The 20,689-nt window shown below is 38.2% G+C and overlaps 1 protein-coding gene across 3 annotated transcripts in view; it reads left to right on the top strand.

Annotated features, from left to right (window-relative positions):
• The window catches only part of JMJD1C (jumonji domain containing 1C), a 164,430-nt gene that overhangs the window by 46,917 nt on the left and 96,824 nt on the right, over positions 1–20,689 (top strand). For 2 of the 3 annotated variants that reach the window (XM_062633978.1, XM_062633980.1), the window contains exon 1: positions 19,000–19,264. Coding sequence is in view for 1 of the 3 variants with exons in the window: in XM_062633977.1 (XP_062489961.1) it covers positions 8,058–8,222 (165 nt within the window). In the remaining 2 variants the exon portion in view is untranslated. Of the gene's footprint in view, positions 1–8,057; positions 8,223–18,999; positions 19,265–20,689 lie in introns of those variants that run through there. The other variant, XM_062633977.1, reaches the window with a different exon arrangement.

Here is a 20,689-nt window from a genome sequence, read left to right on the forward strand (position 1 = left end):
AATGCAGAGTTAGGATCTGAAAATTAACCATAAACTGTACATGTTCATAATTTCTGTATTTATTCCCCAGTAATGTATCTTGAGACTACTCTTTGCTTGAAGTAAATGATTATTTAAGGCCTCTCTGTGTTTTTTGGTTTTTTATGTTTTAAAGCTTGATGTAAGGAAGCTACCTTGATGATTCATGTTTATTGAAGCATGTATTTGCTACATCTGGTCATGTTCCCTCCTGCACCTGGCATATATTTCACGTGTTTTCCAGCACGTGTGTGTCTCTGGCTTATTCAGAAGCCTGTTGAGAGGGCATGGTTGTTCCTTATTCTTCCATGTATGAAGTGTATTGAGCAAGTTGGCATTTAAAGTACAGGCTCAGCTTAAGTGCGTCTGTCACTGTGTGTCTCGAGCAAGGATACAGGCTCCTTTATATAGTTTTATAAATCTGGATCAGGTGATCCTGAGTCTGGAGGTTTTTTTTTCCTCAGTAACAAGAGTAAAGAGAGTAGTGGTTTTGTCGGGCTTCGGTCTTTGTATTTCAGAGGAGTTACAGCTGTTATGCAGGGTCTGTCAGTGGTTCACAAGAAATAAGTGTCGGTCCACTCCTGCTGGACAGATCCAGAGCCATTGTGATAAAAAAAAAAAGGTTTCCAGGCAGTTTTAAAACAAGCGACTTAATACCCTGCATGTAATGAACTAGCCACTTTTTTTTTTCATGCACTTCAACTTCCCAGGTTATAACTGAGGAGTGCTTCTGGGATAATGTGCCTTATTCCATTTTCCTTTGAATAAAGAGAGAATTTAAGAGTAATGAGTATGACGTTTCATGGTAGTAGAGTGTGTCAAAGGGGTTTTAATCTTTGAGGAGCTGTCCTTTTGACTTCCACAGCTCATCTGACAATAGCAGGACTTTCCATTTAAGAGAAAATTAATTTTTTTGCTATTAAATTTTTGTTGCTATTTGCAAGCTCTACAAATAATCAAAACAGATGTCCAAACAACTGCATGTTTTTTCTTTAAGTGTTAAAATAGCATAAAATAATGAACACTACTAATTTGTCCCATCTTCTAAGGAGCCTTCAGTGGTCTTTCATGTAAAACATCTGATTCTACAGCTTTTTTTTTAAACTAGTGCTCCAGAGTTAGATGCAGAGCTGGTGGATCTCTGAGGCAGGCTATTATATTCTTTAAATGGTGGAAGAGTTGGAAACATCTAATTCATTAACTTTTATCAGTTTTGTCAAGAACACTTTCAGGGCTTCTGAAGACTTACTGTGGCACTGTGGGTGTCTACTCACCCCTGCTAACAACTATGCAGTACATTTGTGTTTCTTTGTCAAGAGTAAATACTCTTGTCTACAAATCCTAAGTGAAATTTTTATACTTAGGAATGAATATGTATGTCTGATTTGCAGTAAAAATGCTGACGATTTTTAAGAATATGTGGAGGCAATAAACCTCATCTTTTAATCCTAAAGAATTTAATAGTTTAAGAACACTATATTGCCATTATTCCAGCTGTTCTGGGTGGTTTTAGGCTGTATGAACTGATGCCAGTATATTTTCAAATACTCTTGCCTTTTTTATTTTCTTTTTCTGTACTGTTTTTCTTGAAGAGTTTGTAAAATGCAAATGTATGTAGCATTTCCATATATAAAGGAAAGGGTACGATGATTCTTTTATGAGTTCTTTTTAATGTAGAGTGACTATGAAATGCTGATGTGAAGGACTGGGGACATTTTAGTAGCACAGAACAATATTGCAAGTCCTTTATTAAACAGGAAACAGTGCTGCTGTCTTTGGTTGCTATTTCACCACTTTTCCATGTGGAAATGGGTAGCACTTGTATAACACAGTAATAATTTTACTGTGTGTAGCTGTTTTGCTTTATAATAATTTGTGCTTTGATTGCATTTGATTAAGTATATATTTAGAAAGACTTGACTGCTGGGTAATGCCTCTTTCATCAAAGAAACAATTTGTAAAAAACTGAGAAGGCAAGGATATTTGGAACATGATGGAAGATTTTTATAAATTCACTCTTATTGGATCCATTTGCTGTGTACTTACAACTTTAGTTTATACCGGTTAGATATTTGGCAATAGCATCCGTAACAATAAGTGGATAGAAAAGTTTTTGGACCCTAGTGTACTTTGTGTTAATTTTCAGCTGCACACAACACTAAAACAGCCCACCAAAGCAAAGCAAGCTGCTGCAGCTGTGTGGCGTTCCGAACTCTGGAAACCTTCCTGGCAACTTCAAGCTGCCATTGCTGCTGGTGGTGGTTTGGTTTGGGATCCCCAGACTTGTCACCTCCATCCACCTCTGTGGGCAGCAGGGGGAGGCACTGTCTGCTCACCTGGCTCCTTGGATTTTGTTTTCTGAAGGTAGATTTTTCTCTCAAAACCAGGAAATTCCCAACACCCTTTTACTGGGCCAAGAATAAACCATTCTTAAATATCCTGTAAAATGTATATGCCCTAGAATTAAAGAGTACATGTTGCAGTTAACACTGGAGAATATGAGGAGGAAGAACTAACTTGGACTTACGTTTTAATTTGCTAATTTGGGAATTTTGTCCTGACATCTTGTAATGTAGTTTCTGTTTTTCTTACTTATTATAAGTTGGGGGTGTCAGGATTTTTTTTTTTTTTTCCCCCTCTCATCATGGTACCATGGGTTTTAAATACCAAACAAAATGCACTCCTTCAACTCCCCTCCCTCTTTGAAAGATTTTATTTATTGCTGTTAAAACACACTTTTTAATACTTGTGTATTTTCAAGTAAATTTCTGCTAAATTACATGCAAGGTTTACATTCTTGTATTTACCTGGCCATCCCTTACAAGGTTGGGAAATTGTCTCTGACAACTAGTGTTTGATGCTTGATTGCATGCTAAGAGTTTTAGGTCTCTCTTTAGTTAGACAACTTAAAAGACTTGAATTCCACAGATAATTTTTAGCACTGGAGTTTTCAGTTCTCAACTCTATTATAAACGGTGTATAAAGTATATATGTATTATAATTATACATATTGTAATACTCTGTATCTTTCTTTTAAGTTAAAAATGTTATGTATGAAACCCAGTGGGATGTACTCTGGGAATCACCCTGAAGTCAGTAGCCAGATTTGTGTTGATGAAAAACTATCTGATATGGTACAAAGGTAGAAGTGTTTTTTCTTTGCCTTATTAAGAACATCTTAAGGCAGATTGCTTGATTTTTTTTTTCCTTCCTAGAAATAAGTATTTTGCTAACAATCTTTAGGTGCTAAGGAGGAAACTGTACACTCCTCCCTTAGGAGGGAGAGAATTTGTATTCTGTTAAAATTTAACAATTTATTATTAATTATATACAATTAAATACAAATTTGTTGACATCTTGGGTTAAAAACTTAGTAAATAAATGCTATGCAGCACTCTATTTCCCTGTTACTAGAGATCACTTTGCCTTAAAATGATGCAAGTTTTTTGTTGTAGCTGTATTGCCTGGAGCTCTTGCCAGGGCAAACCTAACTTGAAGTCAGCCTTTGGATTGTTAATGCTGCAGTTGTCTTCAGTACTAACCAGCCCATGGGCAACACATTGCCCTACCGTAGTGCTGGGAGAGTTAAGAACAGTATCCACCCCTTCAGGTGGTTTCAAGAAAGTGGATGGTGCATGGACTGTGTTTTTCAACACTGAGTCAAACGTGCTGGAAGTCAGCGTTGCTTTTGTGACGTTTAAAGGGGTTCAGAATTTGTTTGGTCAGGCATATTTATTTGGAGTAGAATTGACTAGAAGACTCTGGATCACAGTGCTGCATGTAGAGAATTTCACAATTATTGTTCTGTTTTGGCTTTGAAACAGCAATATTTTGTTGCAGTTGTTTGGCAGACTCCATTGGAAATAAATTTGTTGTCTTGCTTTACTTGGAAAAACATGCTAAAGCTTATGCTGCTTCCTGTTGGAAAATAGAGCTACAAAATTAGCACATTAATGCCAATTATAAATATAATATCATCCCAGTGGGAATTCGCCTTTTTATGCAAGTGAATGCCTACGTGGTAAGAAGATTTCAGCCACACTGGGAACACAAACTTCTGTATAGCTGACAAGGCAAGGAAGCAGAATTTGGCTGAAAACTCTCAAAATCAACATTCATTCTTAGGGAGGCAAATGTTGTAGAGTTTCTTGCTGTACAGAGTTTCATCAGTGAAGCAAGAAAGATTAAATATTTTCAGCCTTTGCACTCCTTAGTGGGTCTGACTTTGGCTCTGTATTTTATTTTGTTGGCGTAGGTTGCTGGATTGCTTCCTTTCCTTCTCCTCTCCCCTATTTACTCCCTTTCATAAGCTGTGCTGCTTGGGATATTGCTCTTCTCCGTGCAGTAGGTCAGTGTGCAGAGAAAGAGGAAGCCTGTGTTCTTCAGAGGTTCTGCTGTTGCCTTAGAAAAGTCCATCGTGGATGTTCCTGGTTTAGGTATTTCCTAACAAAAAAAAACCAACAAAAACATAACAAAAACAAAAAAACCAGAATGGGTGAAGGATTGGGCTCTGTTTTGTCTGTGTTGTTTCTGCCTTTCAAAAATCAACTTTGAAAAGCCAGCAGATAGCTAATAGACTTGGCATTGAAACCTGAATGTGGTGGAAGCTGGCAGAAGTAATTTCCAAGTAAGGTTGTGTGTGTATCATACTTGAGGAAGAATATGGTGCCCTGGGCAATGGCAGACTGGCTCTGAGCCACACTCTATTCTCCACTTTTCTTGGAACTGCTCCTTTGAAGATCTAATTATACAGTACCAGGAGACTCTGCAGATAGCTCAGCAATAACTCCCACTGTCATTGCACCGGATTTCAGTTTATTTGGGGTGCAAAACTTGCACACAAACACTAGATTGTATCACAGATAACCGCAAGTTTTGGCTAGTGTCCAGAAGATACAGCATGTTTTAGTGTTGCGGTTTCTAAACTGCTAACTCCAGTTTGGGTTTATCTGTGTTTTTCCAAATGTTTATTCACTGATTCCCCTTGCTGCCTCCTTTTCTTTCTTTTAATTTTTTTTTGTTATTTGCTGCTGTGTGAGGCCTTACACCATGTTATAGACTATCCAAATAAGCTGTCCTTCCAGATAATAGCATGAAATTATTTGACCAGTCCAGGATAATTGAGTGGAATTTGCAGGAGGAGGGTCCCAGTGTGTGGGACAGTATCAGGTGTTTGATGGTGCAGATAGATGGTGTCCAGTTTCCTTCCAGAGAGAGACTGTATTTTTCCTTGGCTTCCTTTTATCACCAACATACTTGTAGAAGCTTTTTTTGTTTCCCTTGACATCCCTGGCCAGATTTAATTATACTGGGTTTTCCTAACCTGATCTCTGGCTGCTCAGACAATTTCTTTGTATTGCTTGCAAGCCTCCTGTCCTTGCTTCCACTGTCTGTAGGCTTCCTTTTTGTGTTGGAGTTTGTCCAGGAGCTCCTTGCCTCCTGGTGTTTTTGTCTGACATCCTCTTTGTTGGGATGCATCACTCATGAGCCTGGAGGAGGTGATCCTTTAATAGCTTTCTTGGGTGCCTCTTCCCTCAAGGGCTTTATCAGATGGAACTCTTCCAAGCACATACATGCAGAGGCCGAAGTTTGCTCTCCTGAAGTCCAGGGCAGTGAGCTTGCTGCACTCTGTCCTTGCTGCCCTAATGATCTCAAGCTCCACCATTTCATAGTCACTGCAGTTAAGGCTGCCCTGGAACTTCACATTCCCCACCAGCCTCTCTTTGGTGAGGACAGGGTCTAGCATAGCACCTCTCCTTGTTGGCTCCTCTATCACTTCAAGGTAGGATGTGCTTTCCTGTAAGTGCTTTAAAGCATTACTATATTTACCATTAACTCTGTTTTCATTGAGAAATTATTATTCTGTAACTTCACTTTGTATTTTAAAATGAATTTATAGAAATTATTAAAAAGTGCTTTTTAATGAAATGTGTCAATTTACAATTTTTAGTTTTGAGTTTTGTTTTCTACTTGCTTTGTTAAAATAACAGGCAATAGCTGTAATAATGAACTGTTGAGGTGAGAGGATTTTTATACAAACTGTTCCTATAGGACAGATTGTAAAACCACCACAAAGACTAGCAGTAGTTTCTTGATAGTTCCATTGAGTGAAATGGGCGAAGGGAAAAGGTAAAAAAAGTAGCTGCATTGATGAGCAAGGTGATGCAGAGGCAGGGATGACTGGAATTAGCCAGTGTAATTGACATGTCAGAGGAGTGGCAGCAAGCAAATGGCAGAAATTCCAGATGTCAGCATGGTGAATCCAGAGGAAAAGTTCTGCCCTTGAGAAATAAAGAAGGAACAGTATTTAATGCAGACAACTGGTGCATACTCTACCTTGACCCAGTGATTAGGACCAGGAAGAAAGAAAATGTGTATTAAGATGAGATGTGAGATAAGAGGTAGAAAGGCTGGTTGGCTGGGAATATGATATTGGTGACAACAGGTGTGCATGATGACAGGTTGGGTGTCAGTAGCTGGCAGATGTATGGCTGAAAAGGAGTCAGGTGTGCAAGTGAACGATAGCGTGGTTAGAGTAGTGAGCAGTGTGTGGAGGTTGGAGGGGGAAGTGGTGAAGTAAGTGGATAGACTGAGTGCTTTCTTCCTTTTTATTTGGACAAATTGTAAGTGGAGATGCAATAATGGGTTGGCATACAAGAAAGTAACTGCATAAAGTTATATAAAGTTCTTAATCTGATGCTTTAAAGAGGGTAGGGAAAAGGAAGGGAATGTGTAGGAACAGAATGGAAATAATATGGGTTAAAAAGAGTATAGGGTGAAAACTGGGATGATGAATTTTGGTACAGGAATGAGAGTCTTGGTCCAGATTTAAGTTGTATACACAGAAGGGAGAAGGACAAGATGAGAAGAAACACTACGTAGTACACCTTTGGAAATTGTGAGACAGAGTCTAGGTAAGGAAGTATGTTTCAGGCTTAAAATTAACCAAAGTTAGAAGAATATTTCTGTGACAGTGATCAACTGAAGTCATTGTCACAGAAGGAGACAGAGGAAGAAACTCCGGTTTCAGAAGTTGCCTTGGGTGTGGCTGAGAGCTGAAATTCAGGAGGGTAGCAAAGCATCTTCCCTTCTTCTCCAGTTTGTGTGACAAGCAGTGACTTTTTTTTTTTTTAAATAATGCTGGCTGTTTTTTTCTTTGAATTTTCTCATCTTTTGGAAAAAAAAACCCAATTGATTATGTTGACTATTTTGAATTATAATTGTGAAATGTGATGGTTTTAGAGTTTTGTGTTTGCTAATGCAAATGGCTTTTGGATTTCGGCTCAGGTTCCCTCTTCCCTTCACATGAGGACACAAAAGGTTTGGCATATTTACCTTTGTGAATACAGCTGAGTGAGGGTATGATTGTTCTCTTAGAATGTATTGGGTAGAACTGTATAACCTACAAGACAGAGATGGCACAAGATCAAGTAGTTGCAAACTGGCTTCAAATTAATTTAGCTGTAAACAAAGTGTGGGTGGTTGGTTTGTTTTTTCAAGGACAGAAATGGCAAAAAAACCTGAGCTGCCTCTGTTAGGTGCGTTCTGTTGGGCTTGCTTATAGTAGCAGAGTCTGCAGGCTCAGGGTGTCCTTTCTGGTTCTGTTCCAAATGGCTTTTTTTCTTTTCTTTTTTTTTTTTTTTTCCCCTGAAACAATGTTCATTTGGTTGGCTTGTATTACATGACAAGTATTTCAACTGAGAATGATAAGTATTCTTAAAACTTATTTACTAATATGAAAATAGCTTTACGTATTACTGGAATGGTACTGCTGGACTACTTTGTGTTATACTTTTCATTCGTGAGATAAGGTACCCAAAGTTAATGGCAGTGTTTCGGCAAATGTAACCTTCCTCTCTTTAGCATAAATACTTCTGGAGTGCAGGAAATAATTATATAATTTCAGTTCCTGATAGTAAAATGGGTAATACTAAACTCTTCCATCAGTTTTAAAACATGTTTTCAAAAATGCATGTAGATGCACACGTGCTGTGTGTATGTAATAATGTATGTCCTTTCCTGTTCTTAAATTTCCCCAGGTATATGTGGAATTTGATGACCTTGAATGGGAAAAGCGAGAATGGGTTAAAGTTTATGAAGATTTTGCAACCTTCTTGGTGGAGTACCAGCTGGTCTGGGCAAAAAGAAAGGACCCAAGCCAGACTCAGGGATCAAAGATCAAACAAATTCAGTGGCCTGCACTGGTAAGATACTTGAGCAATTGCATTTACTAAACTCTTTTAATCTCTTTCATTCTGTCCTTAGGAAACCATCTAGGTTATTTAAGTAGTGGTGGAAAGTGGTAAGCGTGGAGGGGGATGAGGATAACGAAAGAATAACAAAATACTAATAAAGCATGTTTGTGATTGGAGTGATATGATAATAGTCACTCTTTTGAATCAACATAGAGCACTGCAAAACTAGTCTCTGAGAGACATAATAGAGCTGATGACACTTTACGTAGTCAATGCATCTTACAAATATAGACTTATCAGTAATACATTCTATTGCTCTGTGGAGGATTGAAACTAAGGTGAAAAATAAACCCTTATGCTTGTGATACCTTCAGTGTGGGAGTTGAGCATATCTACAATTCAGGTCAGAGTTCAGAAAGATGGGAAAAGTGAGCAAAGATCGATAAAGTGCTAATTGCTTGCCTGGTGTATGAGACTGTGTATGACTCTCATTCTTTCTGGATTGATGCCCAAACATTAAAGCTGCTGAGAGAACTGCTAGGAGCTTATGTCTGGTTTTGGCATGCCTTTAGGTAAACCGGATGAATGCTAAGGAGCTGATGAGATAATCTAATAAGCAATAAGCACATATTCCTTTTTTATCCAAAGAAACTAGTAGTGCTGTCAAAGTCTCCAAGAACAGCCAAACAGATGATGAGATTTCAGGAACCTACTATATTGGATGTTTGTACTTTCTAGGGAGTTGGGGAAGATTTCTCACAGAGCAGCAGGTAAAAGGGAGCTCCAACAGATTTGTCAAAATGGTGAAGGAAATTCTTAGTGGAATTAATATTAAGCTTAGTATATGTAACTTCAGTCTTGGGTTTTTAGAAATTTGCAGTTTTAATAAATTAAGATGATGGTATTTTTTTCCCCTCTGGTCTTTAACTGTATCTGTGTTTCATTTAAATGTTCTCTTCCTCTTCGTATCTCTGAGCACTTGACAGACTTTCTACGATGTTGTCACAAGAAACAGTCATTCTGAAGGTCTTAAAGCTGGCTGTGCAAGAAAGGCTGGCAGGGAAAGAGATGCATAGATGCTTTAGATGGACTTAGATCCTCTTCCATTAATATTCCTAGTTGACTCACCTTACATGTTTGTGCTTATGTGCATGAGTAAAACAAACTAGCTTTCTGGATGTACAGGCTGTTTCATGTATTTACCTGTACAGGCAAATTTTCTGCTTTGTGTTAGTATATCCTTGGACCAAGAATTTTTAGTTGTAGGGAGTCATGTAATTAGTTCTTGAAGTTATCCATCTGTCCTTGATTGTGAATCTATTAGCAATTTGGAACTTAGTGTTTTAGTACTCTGCTATTTTACATGCTTCTAATCTCACCGTCTAGGGTAGAAATCCTTCTTTGGTTTAGAAGGGGTGTATTTCTAGAAAGAATTCTAGGCTGGCTGCTTATTCCATGCCCAGGTTAAAAGTATGTCTTTGCTAATGTCTGAAAGTGTTTTAGTCAGACCTCTCTCTCTATAGAGACTTTTCCAGACTTGTGCTGGTCCAGCGAAAGGTAGAAACTTTTTTTTCTCCGTTCCATCTCCACCTTACAAATTATTTGTTATTCTTGTTTTAATGTTTAAGTTCTTGAGGTTGCTGATAGGTGTGAGAAGGGAGGGTTGCAAAAGATCTGCCTCCTGCTTTACAATTAAAATTGAAATCATGTAGTCCAAAGTGGGGCTTAAATGGCTTGTCAGGTCACAGTTTCCAGATGTTAAAGATTACTAGTTCTCAGCATTTGTACTTGTCCTGCCTACAAATGTTCCAGCATTTGTTTTCTGAGTCTAACCCTCTAGTTATCCACTCCAGAAAACCCGTATTTGAGGGAAAGTGCGGATACAGGATATTAACTCTAGTTAGAGCACATTCCTTCCACAGAGACCTCTCAAACCTCTGCTCTATATCAGTAGCTGCACTGAGCACACCAGGCCTTGGGGAACAGGGATGGTGCTCAAATTGCCATAATACTTTTGGGTTTTATTTCAAGACTGCCTGAACACTCTGATGTAGTAGATGACCTCATGAGAGTATGAAAATTTAAGTGGTGGTGTGTTTGTTTTTTGTGTTTGTTTTTTCTTCCCTAAAGCAAGACTTCCTAAAAACGAGAAAGCAATGGAAAAGGTGGTTAAAAAAAAATATCTCATTTGCTAAACAGCAAATAGGAATATCTGCACTTTTATGTGTAACCCTGTATGTGGATGTGATTATACATACTTTTTGGAAAAGTTGAGTCGTGCTGTAGTTATTAAAGGAAAAGTCTCAATCTTTCCCATGCATGTAAACTATTTTGAAGACAGTTATTCATGTACTTGGCTATCTTGTCTTCATATTAAATACAAAAATAAAAGTTTCTGGTACAGCTTTCTTTTGGATGCTAACATGTACACAACAAAGCAATATTTAAGTACATTTCATGTAGTATTTCCATAGGATCTTTGCCTTTATTGGAGTGAATGGAAAGTACTTATTTATTTGGATGGTTGTCACCTTTTCCTCTCTTCCTTGGTTAACATATTCTGTGTTTACGGTGTTCAAACAAAGAAGGCTTGTTATTTCCTGTGGGGTTTTCTATGGGGAGACATCAGTTTAGTATCCGCGTACTTCACAATTAATGATGTCTTTTATTACTCAGTTGTGCGATACAGTGTAATCTCCACTTTATAAATGAAATAGAATGCAAGTTGGTCACAGATGTTTGCTGTTTTAAAATACCTAAGTATGGCTGTTACTGAAAGCACAGGGTCCATCGACCTTGTGTAGCTGTGCTTTAAGTTTTTAAGCTCTTACGTCAGGTGCTGAGAGGATGAAGAAAACAGAAGTACCAACTCGTTCTCCTTGTTTAGAAACTTGGTAACAGAGCAGGGATATATTATCTCCTGAATCCAGTTTCTGTCATGATGAGATTTTCTTTTAGTAGTTCTTGCCTTTTAGTAGTTCTTTTAGTATTCTTGCCTCATGCATGCCAAAGGTGAAAAGTTGTAAATGAGCCTGGAGTCCTGTTGGCAGCAACATGCTTCATCGTATGAGTCACTCTGATGAAGTTGTCTAGCTACTTGTTCTGGGCCAGTGTGCAAGTCTGTGAAAGAGAGAGGCAGTGTACTGCCTTACCTTGTCATGCTGTAATCAAATACTTCTTGTGAGATGACTTCTTGACTGCCCACCTGACTGGGATATTTGGAAATCACCTTTCCTGTGGGATATTTGTGAGCATAGAAGAGAAGACTAGAAGCATAAAGAAATGGCAGTGGAGATAAGTGGTGCCAGCATAAATGTAGCCTAAATGTTAGGGAAGAGAGTGTTCAGTAAACAATGCTTGTGGCGTAATGGAGATGATTTACAGATGACAGTGTGGAAGAAAACTTATTGGCCAAAAGGGGTAGGCATAGGAAAAAAAAGTATGTATTTTTAAAACTTAAAAAGTGCAGGTAGTGAAAGTGAGTAGTATCTTTCCATGTTAAGGGATTAAGAAAAGTAGCCTAGATAAGGTGTTGAAATTGAAGGTGCCACCTTAGTTTGGTAAACACAGGGTGTGTCAAAAAGATACAAAAAGAGGAGAGTGAATGGCTCGAAGTGAATGCATAGGAGAATTACCAGCACCTCAAAAATGAGGCAGAATTGATTTGTTAACTCCTCAGGAAACAACTCCAAAGTAATTGAGATGATGGGGTGGGGATATTTTAGGGGGAGTAAATCTCCTTTATGTAGAAATAGTGTAGGTACTAGGATGTTATAAAATCATGCCTGTGATAGATACAATTCAGTCTGAAGTCTTAGGAGTATAATGGTATCCCCTCAGCAGCCAAGGAGATAAAAATAAGTGTGTGGGCAGCGTGACAGACTGCGGCAAGGTTGTAACATGGACAGAATAGAATGCTTCTGTGAGCTGTCAGTTTGAATTTAATTACTCTCTAGTTGCATATAAAAGTACCTAGAAGTAAAGTGTAGAGGGAGAAAAAGAGAGGACTAAGGACAGAAGCTGCTAGAGACAAATTTAGAGAATAATAGAATAATGTGGAAGAAAATCTAAGGTGGTAGACTAAATAGGTGAGGGCAGCATGGTAGAAACATAGCAGTCCACTTTTTTAACAGTCTCATCTGTGTTTAAGACATGGGAAGGTGTGGAATGAGTGCATTTTCCTAATAATTTTGTTTGAGGAGGGTGATTTTGAAAACTTCAGTAATGTGCTGAAATTAAAATTTATCATTGAAGGTCTACAGATAGAAATGAAAAGCAGACATTTAAGAGAGGTATTTAAGGGGCATGTTCCATCATCTCGGAACGAAAATAAGGCAAGAAGGGTAACTGAAAATGCAATTGAGATTAAAAGTGCTTAAGATGGATAAATTATGACAATTTTGTACTTTCAGGAAAAGAACCTATGAGAATATAAGAGACTGGGAAGAAAAGGATTGGGATTGACGATAAGGAAAAGCGAATGCATTGAATGGGAATGTGCATGAGAAACTTCTGCACTTGCAACAAGAAAGGAATATTATAGAAGAGGGGAAGGAAAAGTATTACCTTATTGTGGCCTTTTCCTTTTGGAAGAAACTGACAGTGTTATGCAGGGTAGATGTTAAAGGAGGAAACAGTTTGCCTTGGTCTAATATGATGAAAGCCAGGACTTGGGGAATGGTCCATTTAGCTGGCAGGGCAGAGTTGAGTGCCTTGGAAGTTTACATGCAGGGGTCAGGGGTTTCCTGTGTTCTACTGGGAATGGTTTGTTTTGTTATACCTATATAACAGTGCTGCTTGTGAATTCAGTATGCATTCATATATAATAAATCAGAAGAATCTATACTAATTCTGTTGGTTTGAATATGGAGACTGTACTTGGCTTGACAATGGTGAGTACTACAAAGCTAGCAAACAGATTTTCCCTAATGTCTCTTCTAATACAAAGTTCTGTGATTACTGTATCATTTCCAGTTTTGGTGCTGTCATGCAGCAAGAGCTGGTTCTCCTGCAACTGTGGATTTCTGAAGAGTGTATGTATAAAAACTAAAGTACATTTCATGAGGAGATCCTGAATATGCTTGTCTCCTAACGTTGGGTTGTTGAAGGAGCTACTCCATCTTCTCCTCTCAGTAAAAAAGTGCCTGTCTGCGTCTCGGAACAAGTGGAGTCATTGCTGAACCAGTGGCTTGAGAATGATTTCTCCTGGGATCTGTCCAGGGCTCTGCAACAATATAGAGCTTTAGCCAGGCTTATAACAAAACCAGGGACAAAGAGTGGGTATTTGTTGGCAATGGCTAACTCTTTTGCACTGAGAATCTGGAGCTGATTTATGGTGGACAGTGCCAGTGGCACCTGTGGGACTGGGGGCCTTCAGTCTGACCATCATGCTAATGAGGAGGTCTTGCAGAAAAATGAGATGAGGTTTGTTCTGTGTGGTAGTGGGTGCGTTTGTTCCGGTTAGGTGTGAATGAGGCCATATGTTCATGTACTGACAGCTTGTTTGGGTATTTGGAGGTGGAAGTGTTCATGGACACTTAAAGGATAGACTTGTCCTCTGATCTTATGTAGCCTCTTCCCCCCTCCCTCCCTGCCCCTCTGTCCCAGCTGTCAATTGCAGAATCGTTTTGCTTGACTGGATTCTGGTTCAGCTGGCTTGATTGTGTTGGATTATAAAGCAAATACTTCTAAAGTGCCAGTTAATTGGCATTTGTGTCACAGTTAAAGAAGAAAGTGTACAGACTGAATAACAAGCTTCTATAGGGTTTCCAGAGATTCTTGAGACAAATCAAGTTCTTTATTTTTGGCATGATGATGGAAAGTAGAACAGGTCCCTTTTTCATTCCTGTTAATATCATGACTCTTTCACTGTTATAAAGGATTTGTTTTTGTCCTGGGTTCCTTGTCTTGATGTCTAATTTTAGTTATTCTGAGTAAGTTTCTCTTTCGTATGTTTGTCCCATGGGTCAGATTAATCTCCTTCAAAGTCAGGTGTTTTTGTAGATACTGCTAATGTTTTCCCTGAGTGTGCAGTTACTTCACTGAAGCCTGATCGCTTCTCTCTGCACAATAGAAAACAGAGGTATATACTGCCAGATACTGTGATTAAATTCCCAGCAGACACTCAAAATACTCCAGCAGTAAAAGAAGTAAGTTCACAAAGGATTACTGTGTGTATGGAAAGCAATGCAGAGAGAAGACTCAGTCTCCCAAGTCCTAAAAATAAGTAAAAACTTTGAGGATATTTCGAATTTGAGGGGAGGCAGTGCTGTAGCTTCCAGGGAAAACAATCAAAAACTAATAGTCGATTTTTTTTTTTTCCTTAGCTTCTCCATTCCCTGCATTGGAATTCTAGTGCATGTATACCATGCTAATATGGTATAAAGATGAGATCCATACAGCAGGAGAAAATGCTTGGAAACTATCAGCTTCTTGGAAGAGATTTAAGACACTTTTAGAGCTTTGGAAGAGAAAATTTAAATAACTGACTCAGCAGAGCATAAATGACCTGATTTTTTGCTGCATTGTGAAAGACAGTAACATGCAGAAACAGCGCTTGGAGGTGGTTCAAAGATAACTTCGCTGGAGAGTATGTTACTGTAATATTCCCACAGAACATAAACGTCTCAACCATGTCCTGCTTGTGTACTTTGGCACTTGCTTTTTTAAACTACTGCTTACTGGGAGCCACTGCTCTCCACACAGCCTTCTAAGCAGAAGCCATTACCTTCCCAGGACATGTCCCAAATGAGGAGCAATTAACTGGAATCTGCCTCCCCAGATGCTCCATTGTGAAATCTGGGTGTTGTCCTGTGGCTTCCCACTCTGGAAACGAGTGACGAAGTGGAAAGCCTCACTGCAGTGCTGACTTGTATGTGGCCTTGGTACTTTCTGTGCACATTACACTACTGCATTGTTTGTTCCAAAGTTTTTTGTCTCAGGGTGTTGTCTAATGGCAAGTTTGTACTTAATTTTTGTTTTTCACTTTCTTCTTATTAAACTTGCACCTCAAAGGGATGGAGACACTTTTTGTTAGTTTTGTAAACGCATGCTTCCATATAAAAAAACACATAAAATATTTTTTGTAGTTAAGTGCTATGCTAAAAATGGTTTTTAATGTCAAATTCATTTACAGGAGTGCTGGTATTCCAGACAAAACGGAGTATTTTCTAGACTTGAAGTAACAGTAAGCACAAGTCATTTTGATCATACAGGTTTGGGAGTTGCTATTTTGGCGGCTCCTCTAGAGAAGGCTGCTTTATTGTGCCATGGTATCCTGGAGGTCTCTGTACTTAAGGGTTTTTTTCTGCTGGTAAAGCATTTCTCCTTGTCCTCCAAGGGTTATGCAAACAAGATATTGTTTAGCGTCTGTTGGCTACAGCAAGTATGTCCAATTGAGTGTGCCTCTGTCACTTGCACCTTGTGCAGAAGACTGATAGCAGCAAAGTGCTGATAATAATTTCTATGTGTTTCTGTAAAAGATAGATTTAAAGCTTCTGGAAGTTCCATATTCATGCTAGGCACTTGAAGAGCAGCCACAGTTGCAGGGAGCTCTGTGGAGGGTAACTGCTTGCATACTGATTTTATAACTGGTACTTAAACCTGTATTGGTTCAGTGTACTGTTATACTCCTGTTGATACCCTAGTCAGCCAGACTGAAGGTAATGTAGGTGTATCTAAACTGCATTCACAGTCCCAGCTTCAGCATTGGCCTACTCCATGCTTTCGTTAGGTGTTAAAGCAAAGAGCTATGCTGGATACTCTGGAATTGTCTCGGAAGTCCCAAGTCTTTGATATTGCGCGCACACACACACAAAGCATTCAGAGAATAAATTTTCCATTGGGGCTGATGAAAAATTGCTTTGTAGCTCTTTAAAACATCTGAACTTCTTCAGTAAACTAGAAGGATAACCTGAACTTTGGAGATGCAGTGTCAGCAGAATATAGGCATGTGGATGTAGTTGGTTATTTCAGCACAGTAATTTGGAAATTCAGCTTCCAGAAGGGAAGAATGACTGAGTGCCTGCAGTGTCTGTTGTGTATCTCCATCAGTCTGGTTACTTGCAGTCTATTTGTTGCTGTTTATGTAAATTATTACTTATCTCTACATTCTTTGGGGGGGGTATGTATTTATAAGGGGGGGGTGTATATAGACATATACACACAATACATATTTATTTTGTACAGTATATTTTATATAATATATAAGATATACATTATATGTAATACATTCTTCTCTATTAAGAATACTAAACCCCCCGAAATCTCTTGACCTATACCTCTTGAGAATCTGTGCAGTGAGGGAAGGATGTCAGCATGGTACTTGTCCTCCATCTGAATGGTAGCAGTCCAGAATGAGGAAAGCTGTGCCAGAAAGCGTCTATCCAGAAGCAGCTGCTTGGTACTCTTCTTGTGGTGGGGTGGAGCAGCTGGGCTTTACGCCTGTCAAATCTACTTGGCAGCTAATTTTGAAAGCCACCCACTGTTAAAATCTCCACTGCTGCTTCTGTGCATTAATGACTTGTCAGCTGTGCGATACTGAAGTACTGCTTTCTTCGTGCTCACTTGAATGAGTTATGGAAGGCATAATTAGATTTTTATCAGTTTCTTGTTCTCCTTTCCCAGAATTCCAGCAGCTTCTTCTGGGTTTCATCATGAATCGTATGATGTGCCATGAAGTCTCAGTGTCCACCTTGAACTTGTAGCAGCATGGAGAACCCCCAAAATGTGAAGCACCTTTTCTGAAAAAGTATTCCAGTAGTTCAAACATTACTGTTTAAATACACATCTTTGTGTGAATAGAGTCTGTTCTACAGCTGAGACATAGGAGCTTCAGGTGAAATAAATGTCTGGATGAAGTCAAGATGATGCAGGCAGGGCCAAATGCTATTTTGCTAGGTTAGGGAGTTCTGCATTTTGCAAAGTACTGAGAATCTGAAGAAAGATTTTTGGTGGTATCAAGAAAGTGTATACTATGGCTCCACCAGACTTTTTGTTACTGGCATATAAACAAGGCAGCTGTTGCTTCTTAGGTCTCCTTTTTGGTGGAGTGACTCCACAGAGCATTTTTGTCATGTCATGATTGTGTTGTGGTATTTTAGCTTCTCCTTGGTCTACGACAAGAACTGGTGCCCATGAAATAATATTCCCTTGACTTCTGGTAATTTCTTGTAGCACTTCACTACTTCTTGCAGCAGTAGCAGCAGGTCTTGTCATTGGGTGTGATGTTTCACAATTTTTAATAAGCGAAATAAGTGATAGTGGGGGATCTTGTGTTGCTAGAGTCAAAAACAGAATTAACACCGTGGATTGAGGAGAAGACATAGAGGAAGACTTTTTAGTCCTTTGAGCCCTTGTGGTGTGGAAAAGGATGTTAATATTTGGGATACCAAGAACATTGAATTGAAAAACAAAACCAACTTCCTTATTTTCTGAAAACCAAACTCTTTAGTAAAACCACTGTGTCCTCTTTCCTCTATTCCTGGCTTCACTGTCATAACAGCACTCTCCTGAAGTGCTTGCCATTTCCTTTCATGTGTGTGTTTGTATGGGAACATCTGTTACTTTCTGAACTCCATGTTGCAGCATTTATGTTGACATGGGTTTCATCAGCATTTCTGAGGCCCTTCTTAGATTTGGTGGCTCTGAGTGTGCCCAGCTGGACCTAAAGAACAGAAACGTTGGTTGTGCCACTCATGACAAGAATTAAGATGTGAGTAGACAGTAACCACAGGCTAATTGGAAGCCTGTGTATTTTGGGAGCATTGATGGGAAGAGAAGTATAGAGGAGGAAGCTGCTGAAGGAACAGATTTGTCTATTCTGCTCATTAGTTTTCGTATCCTCTTTTTTAAAAAAAAAAATTAAAAAGAAAAGGCATTTCTTTTCTTTTACATGCCACATCCAGTTGTCTGCAGTGGATTCAAAATCCATTCTCTCTGTGAGCATGCAGAGACCAGGGATGGGTGTATATTATTTTACCACTTCCTTTCTTGTACCCTTGGATTAACATCCTTCCAGCTGCTGACCAAACCAGGAAATAGAGTCAAGGGCTAGAAATGGCAAATATACTTCCGATGACTTAAAAGGAAAAGCAAAAACTTAAACTGAAGACATTTGTGTTTCTCTTCGCAGTGTGTGTCTCCTGTTAGGATGATGTCATTCTTAACCAAATGATGAACAACACTGATACCATTTAATTTTTTGAAATTCATCAGGTATTGAGAAACAGCCACTTGGTTATATCTGCGGTTTCGCAACATTTCTGTTTTTCTATCCTCTGCTGCATGGAATATTCACATAAATGGGGAAAGGACATACAGTGAAGCTTCGTTTTATGTTTGGGGGTTTTATCTGCTTTTCTTTGCAGTAAAGCATGAAGTTACTTGAACAATAATTATCGATAATTCTTTAAGATGTTTTGTGTGCATTGCATGTCTGAAGCATTATTACATAGAATATATTTAATACTGGAAAGTGAAATAATGTTAAGAACTGTAAGCTTAGGGCTATATAAAGCCTTCAGAAACAAAAGCAATGTCAGAAAAATATTCATTAGTGTGACTTCATAAGTTATCAAAATGGTTTACTGTTGATTAGGGAATGGGTCCTTGTTTGAAAATAATATACTTTAGCAGTAATTAATATTTTACTAGAGAAACGTGGCTGACCTCACCTAACCCTGAGTACGTCTGACTTCTTATTTACAGATAGGTGAATTATTAACACAATCTATGATACAGTGTTAATTTTTTGTCTACTGACTGTCTTAGGGTCTATAGCAGTCATGGGTAAAAAAAAGTATTTTATTAGGCTTTTTGGTCTTTTATTAGCTGCTTTTGTATTCCATTTTGATGGTTTTATGGAAAATACTTGGTCTGTTAATTAAGCAACTTTTAGAAATTTACATGAAACCTCTCAATATTCACTTTTTAATATAACTGCTTAAGCAAAAAAATGTCATGTGTAATGCATCATTCTGAAAAACTCTTGACTTTAATTTAAAAGTGGTTTAATTTAAAATTTCTCATCAGTTTGAATCTTAAGACATTGGGTAAGTACCTAATTTCTTTTAATAAATGATGCAGAAATATAATTCTGTTCATGGCTTTAATTTCAGATGGCTTTGAAAAATTCTTACATATCTCACTGCAGGACTTTGCTGGGATTTTAAATGCATATACTGAATAGCTACAAACTATATTAGTACCATCACAATAAGAATGAATTCTGATTTGTAGGGCTTACTGAATCACTGTTTTTGGAATCAGTGAAACATTTAGCTGAATCCTGAAATGAGCTGAATAGCACTTCATATAGTTCACTGATGAATTTAGCCATTTTGAAAGTATATTAATAAAGCTATATATTATTATGAATACAACAAGAATCATTTTATGTTCTTTATAGATTATTTTTTTCATTTATTTTGCATTTAAGAGTATAGCTGGCTCTTTAGAGAACAATGTTCCTAAGTGTTTTGGTGTATTTGTCTGGAATAGGCTGTATTCTAGTTGACACTCTGTTACCAAGCTAAAGCCTTTTGTTGTTTTGTTCCAGTATTACTATATGTCCAGGTAGAGTTTTGCTTATAGTACTTTTACTATTCTAAATTACAGTGCTTTTAGTACTCATAGCACTTTAGGTACTCTAAATGATTAATAAAACTTTATTTATTGCTTTGAAATTTAAAGTCAACTTCTTTTTTTATATCTTGATTATCTGAAGTACTACAGAAATGCTGGGGTATGTCTCTGTAGCTTAGATTAGTTTGAAGATTCACTAAAACCACTTTCCCATTCAGAATCGTATTAGTAGTAGATTGTATGTGAAGAGGTCTTGATACCTCTGTAAATTACTGCTGTAAGATTGCCAGGATCATATCCTTACTGAAGTCTGAGGCAAGATGCTGATAGTTTTAAACCTGAAGACTGGGCAGTACATCCAGCTTTCAGAGTGTCGTCTTCTGTAGATTACTCAGGACAGACGTAATCAATGCTGGTTTACTCTCTGGTTAGGAAGCATTTACGAGGTAGTTTGAATTCACTATTAATCCTTTATTGGAAAGTAGAGTGATAGATATTTGTATGCAGTCATCTTCTAAGACTTGGGGTGTAATTAATTTATCTGGATAAAATCAGAAATATTTGGGACAATTTATTGACTATTGTGGAGGAATTAAATTGCCAATTAAATTGCCAAGGATGTCTTTTGGAACTTTGTCATAGTGGAAATAATGTAAAACTAAAACAGGATTACAGAATGTGTTTATTTATTAAGTCCTTAGAGCTTTATGGGTGTTTTCTTACTTCATAGTAAGATACTGGCTTCTGTCCTGTTGTATAAAAGCCAGTTGTGGGTTTGCGATTGCATCAGAACTTTTGTGGCAAGCTGACTTCTGTCAGGCATCACTTAGACAGAATTCTATGAACCTCCACTAAGTGCCATCCAGTTTGCTGGTGAAGGCAGCTGCAGACAG

Source organism: Pezoporus occidentalis, unplaced genomic scaffold (genome assembly GCF_034315485.1).
Source record: "Pezoporus occidentalis ecotype Australia unplaced genomic scaffold, CSIRO_AGI_Poc_V1 ctg41, whole genome shotgun sequence".
Taxonomy (NCBI): Eukaryota; Metazoa; Chordata; class Aves; order Psittaciformes; family Psittacidae; genus Pezoporus; species Pezoporus occidentalis.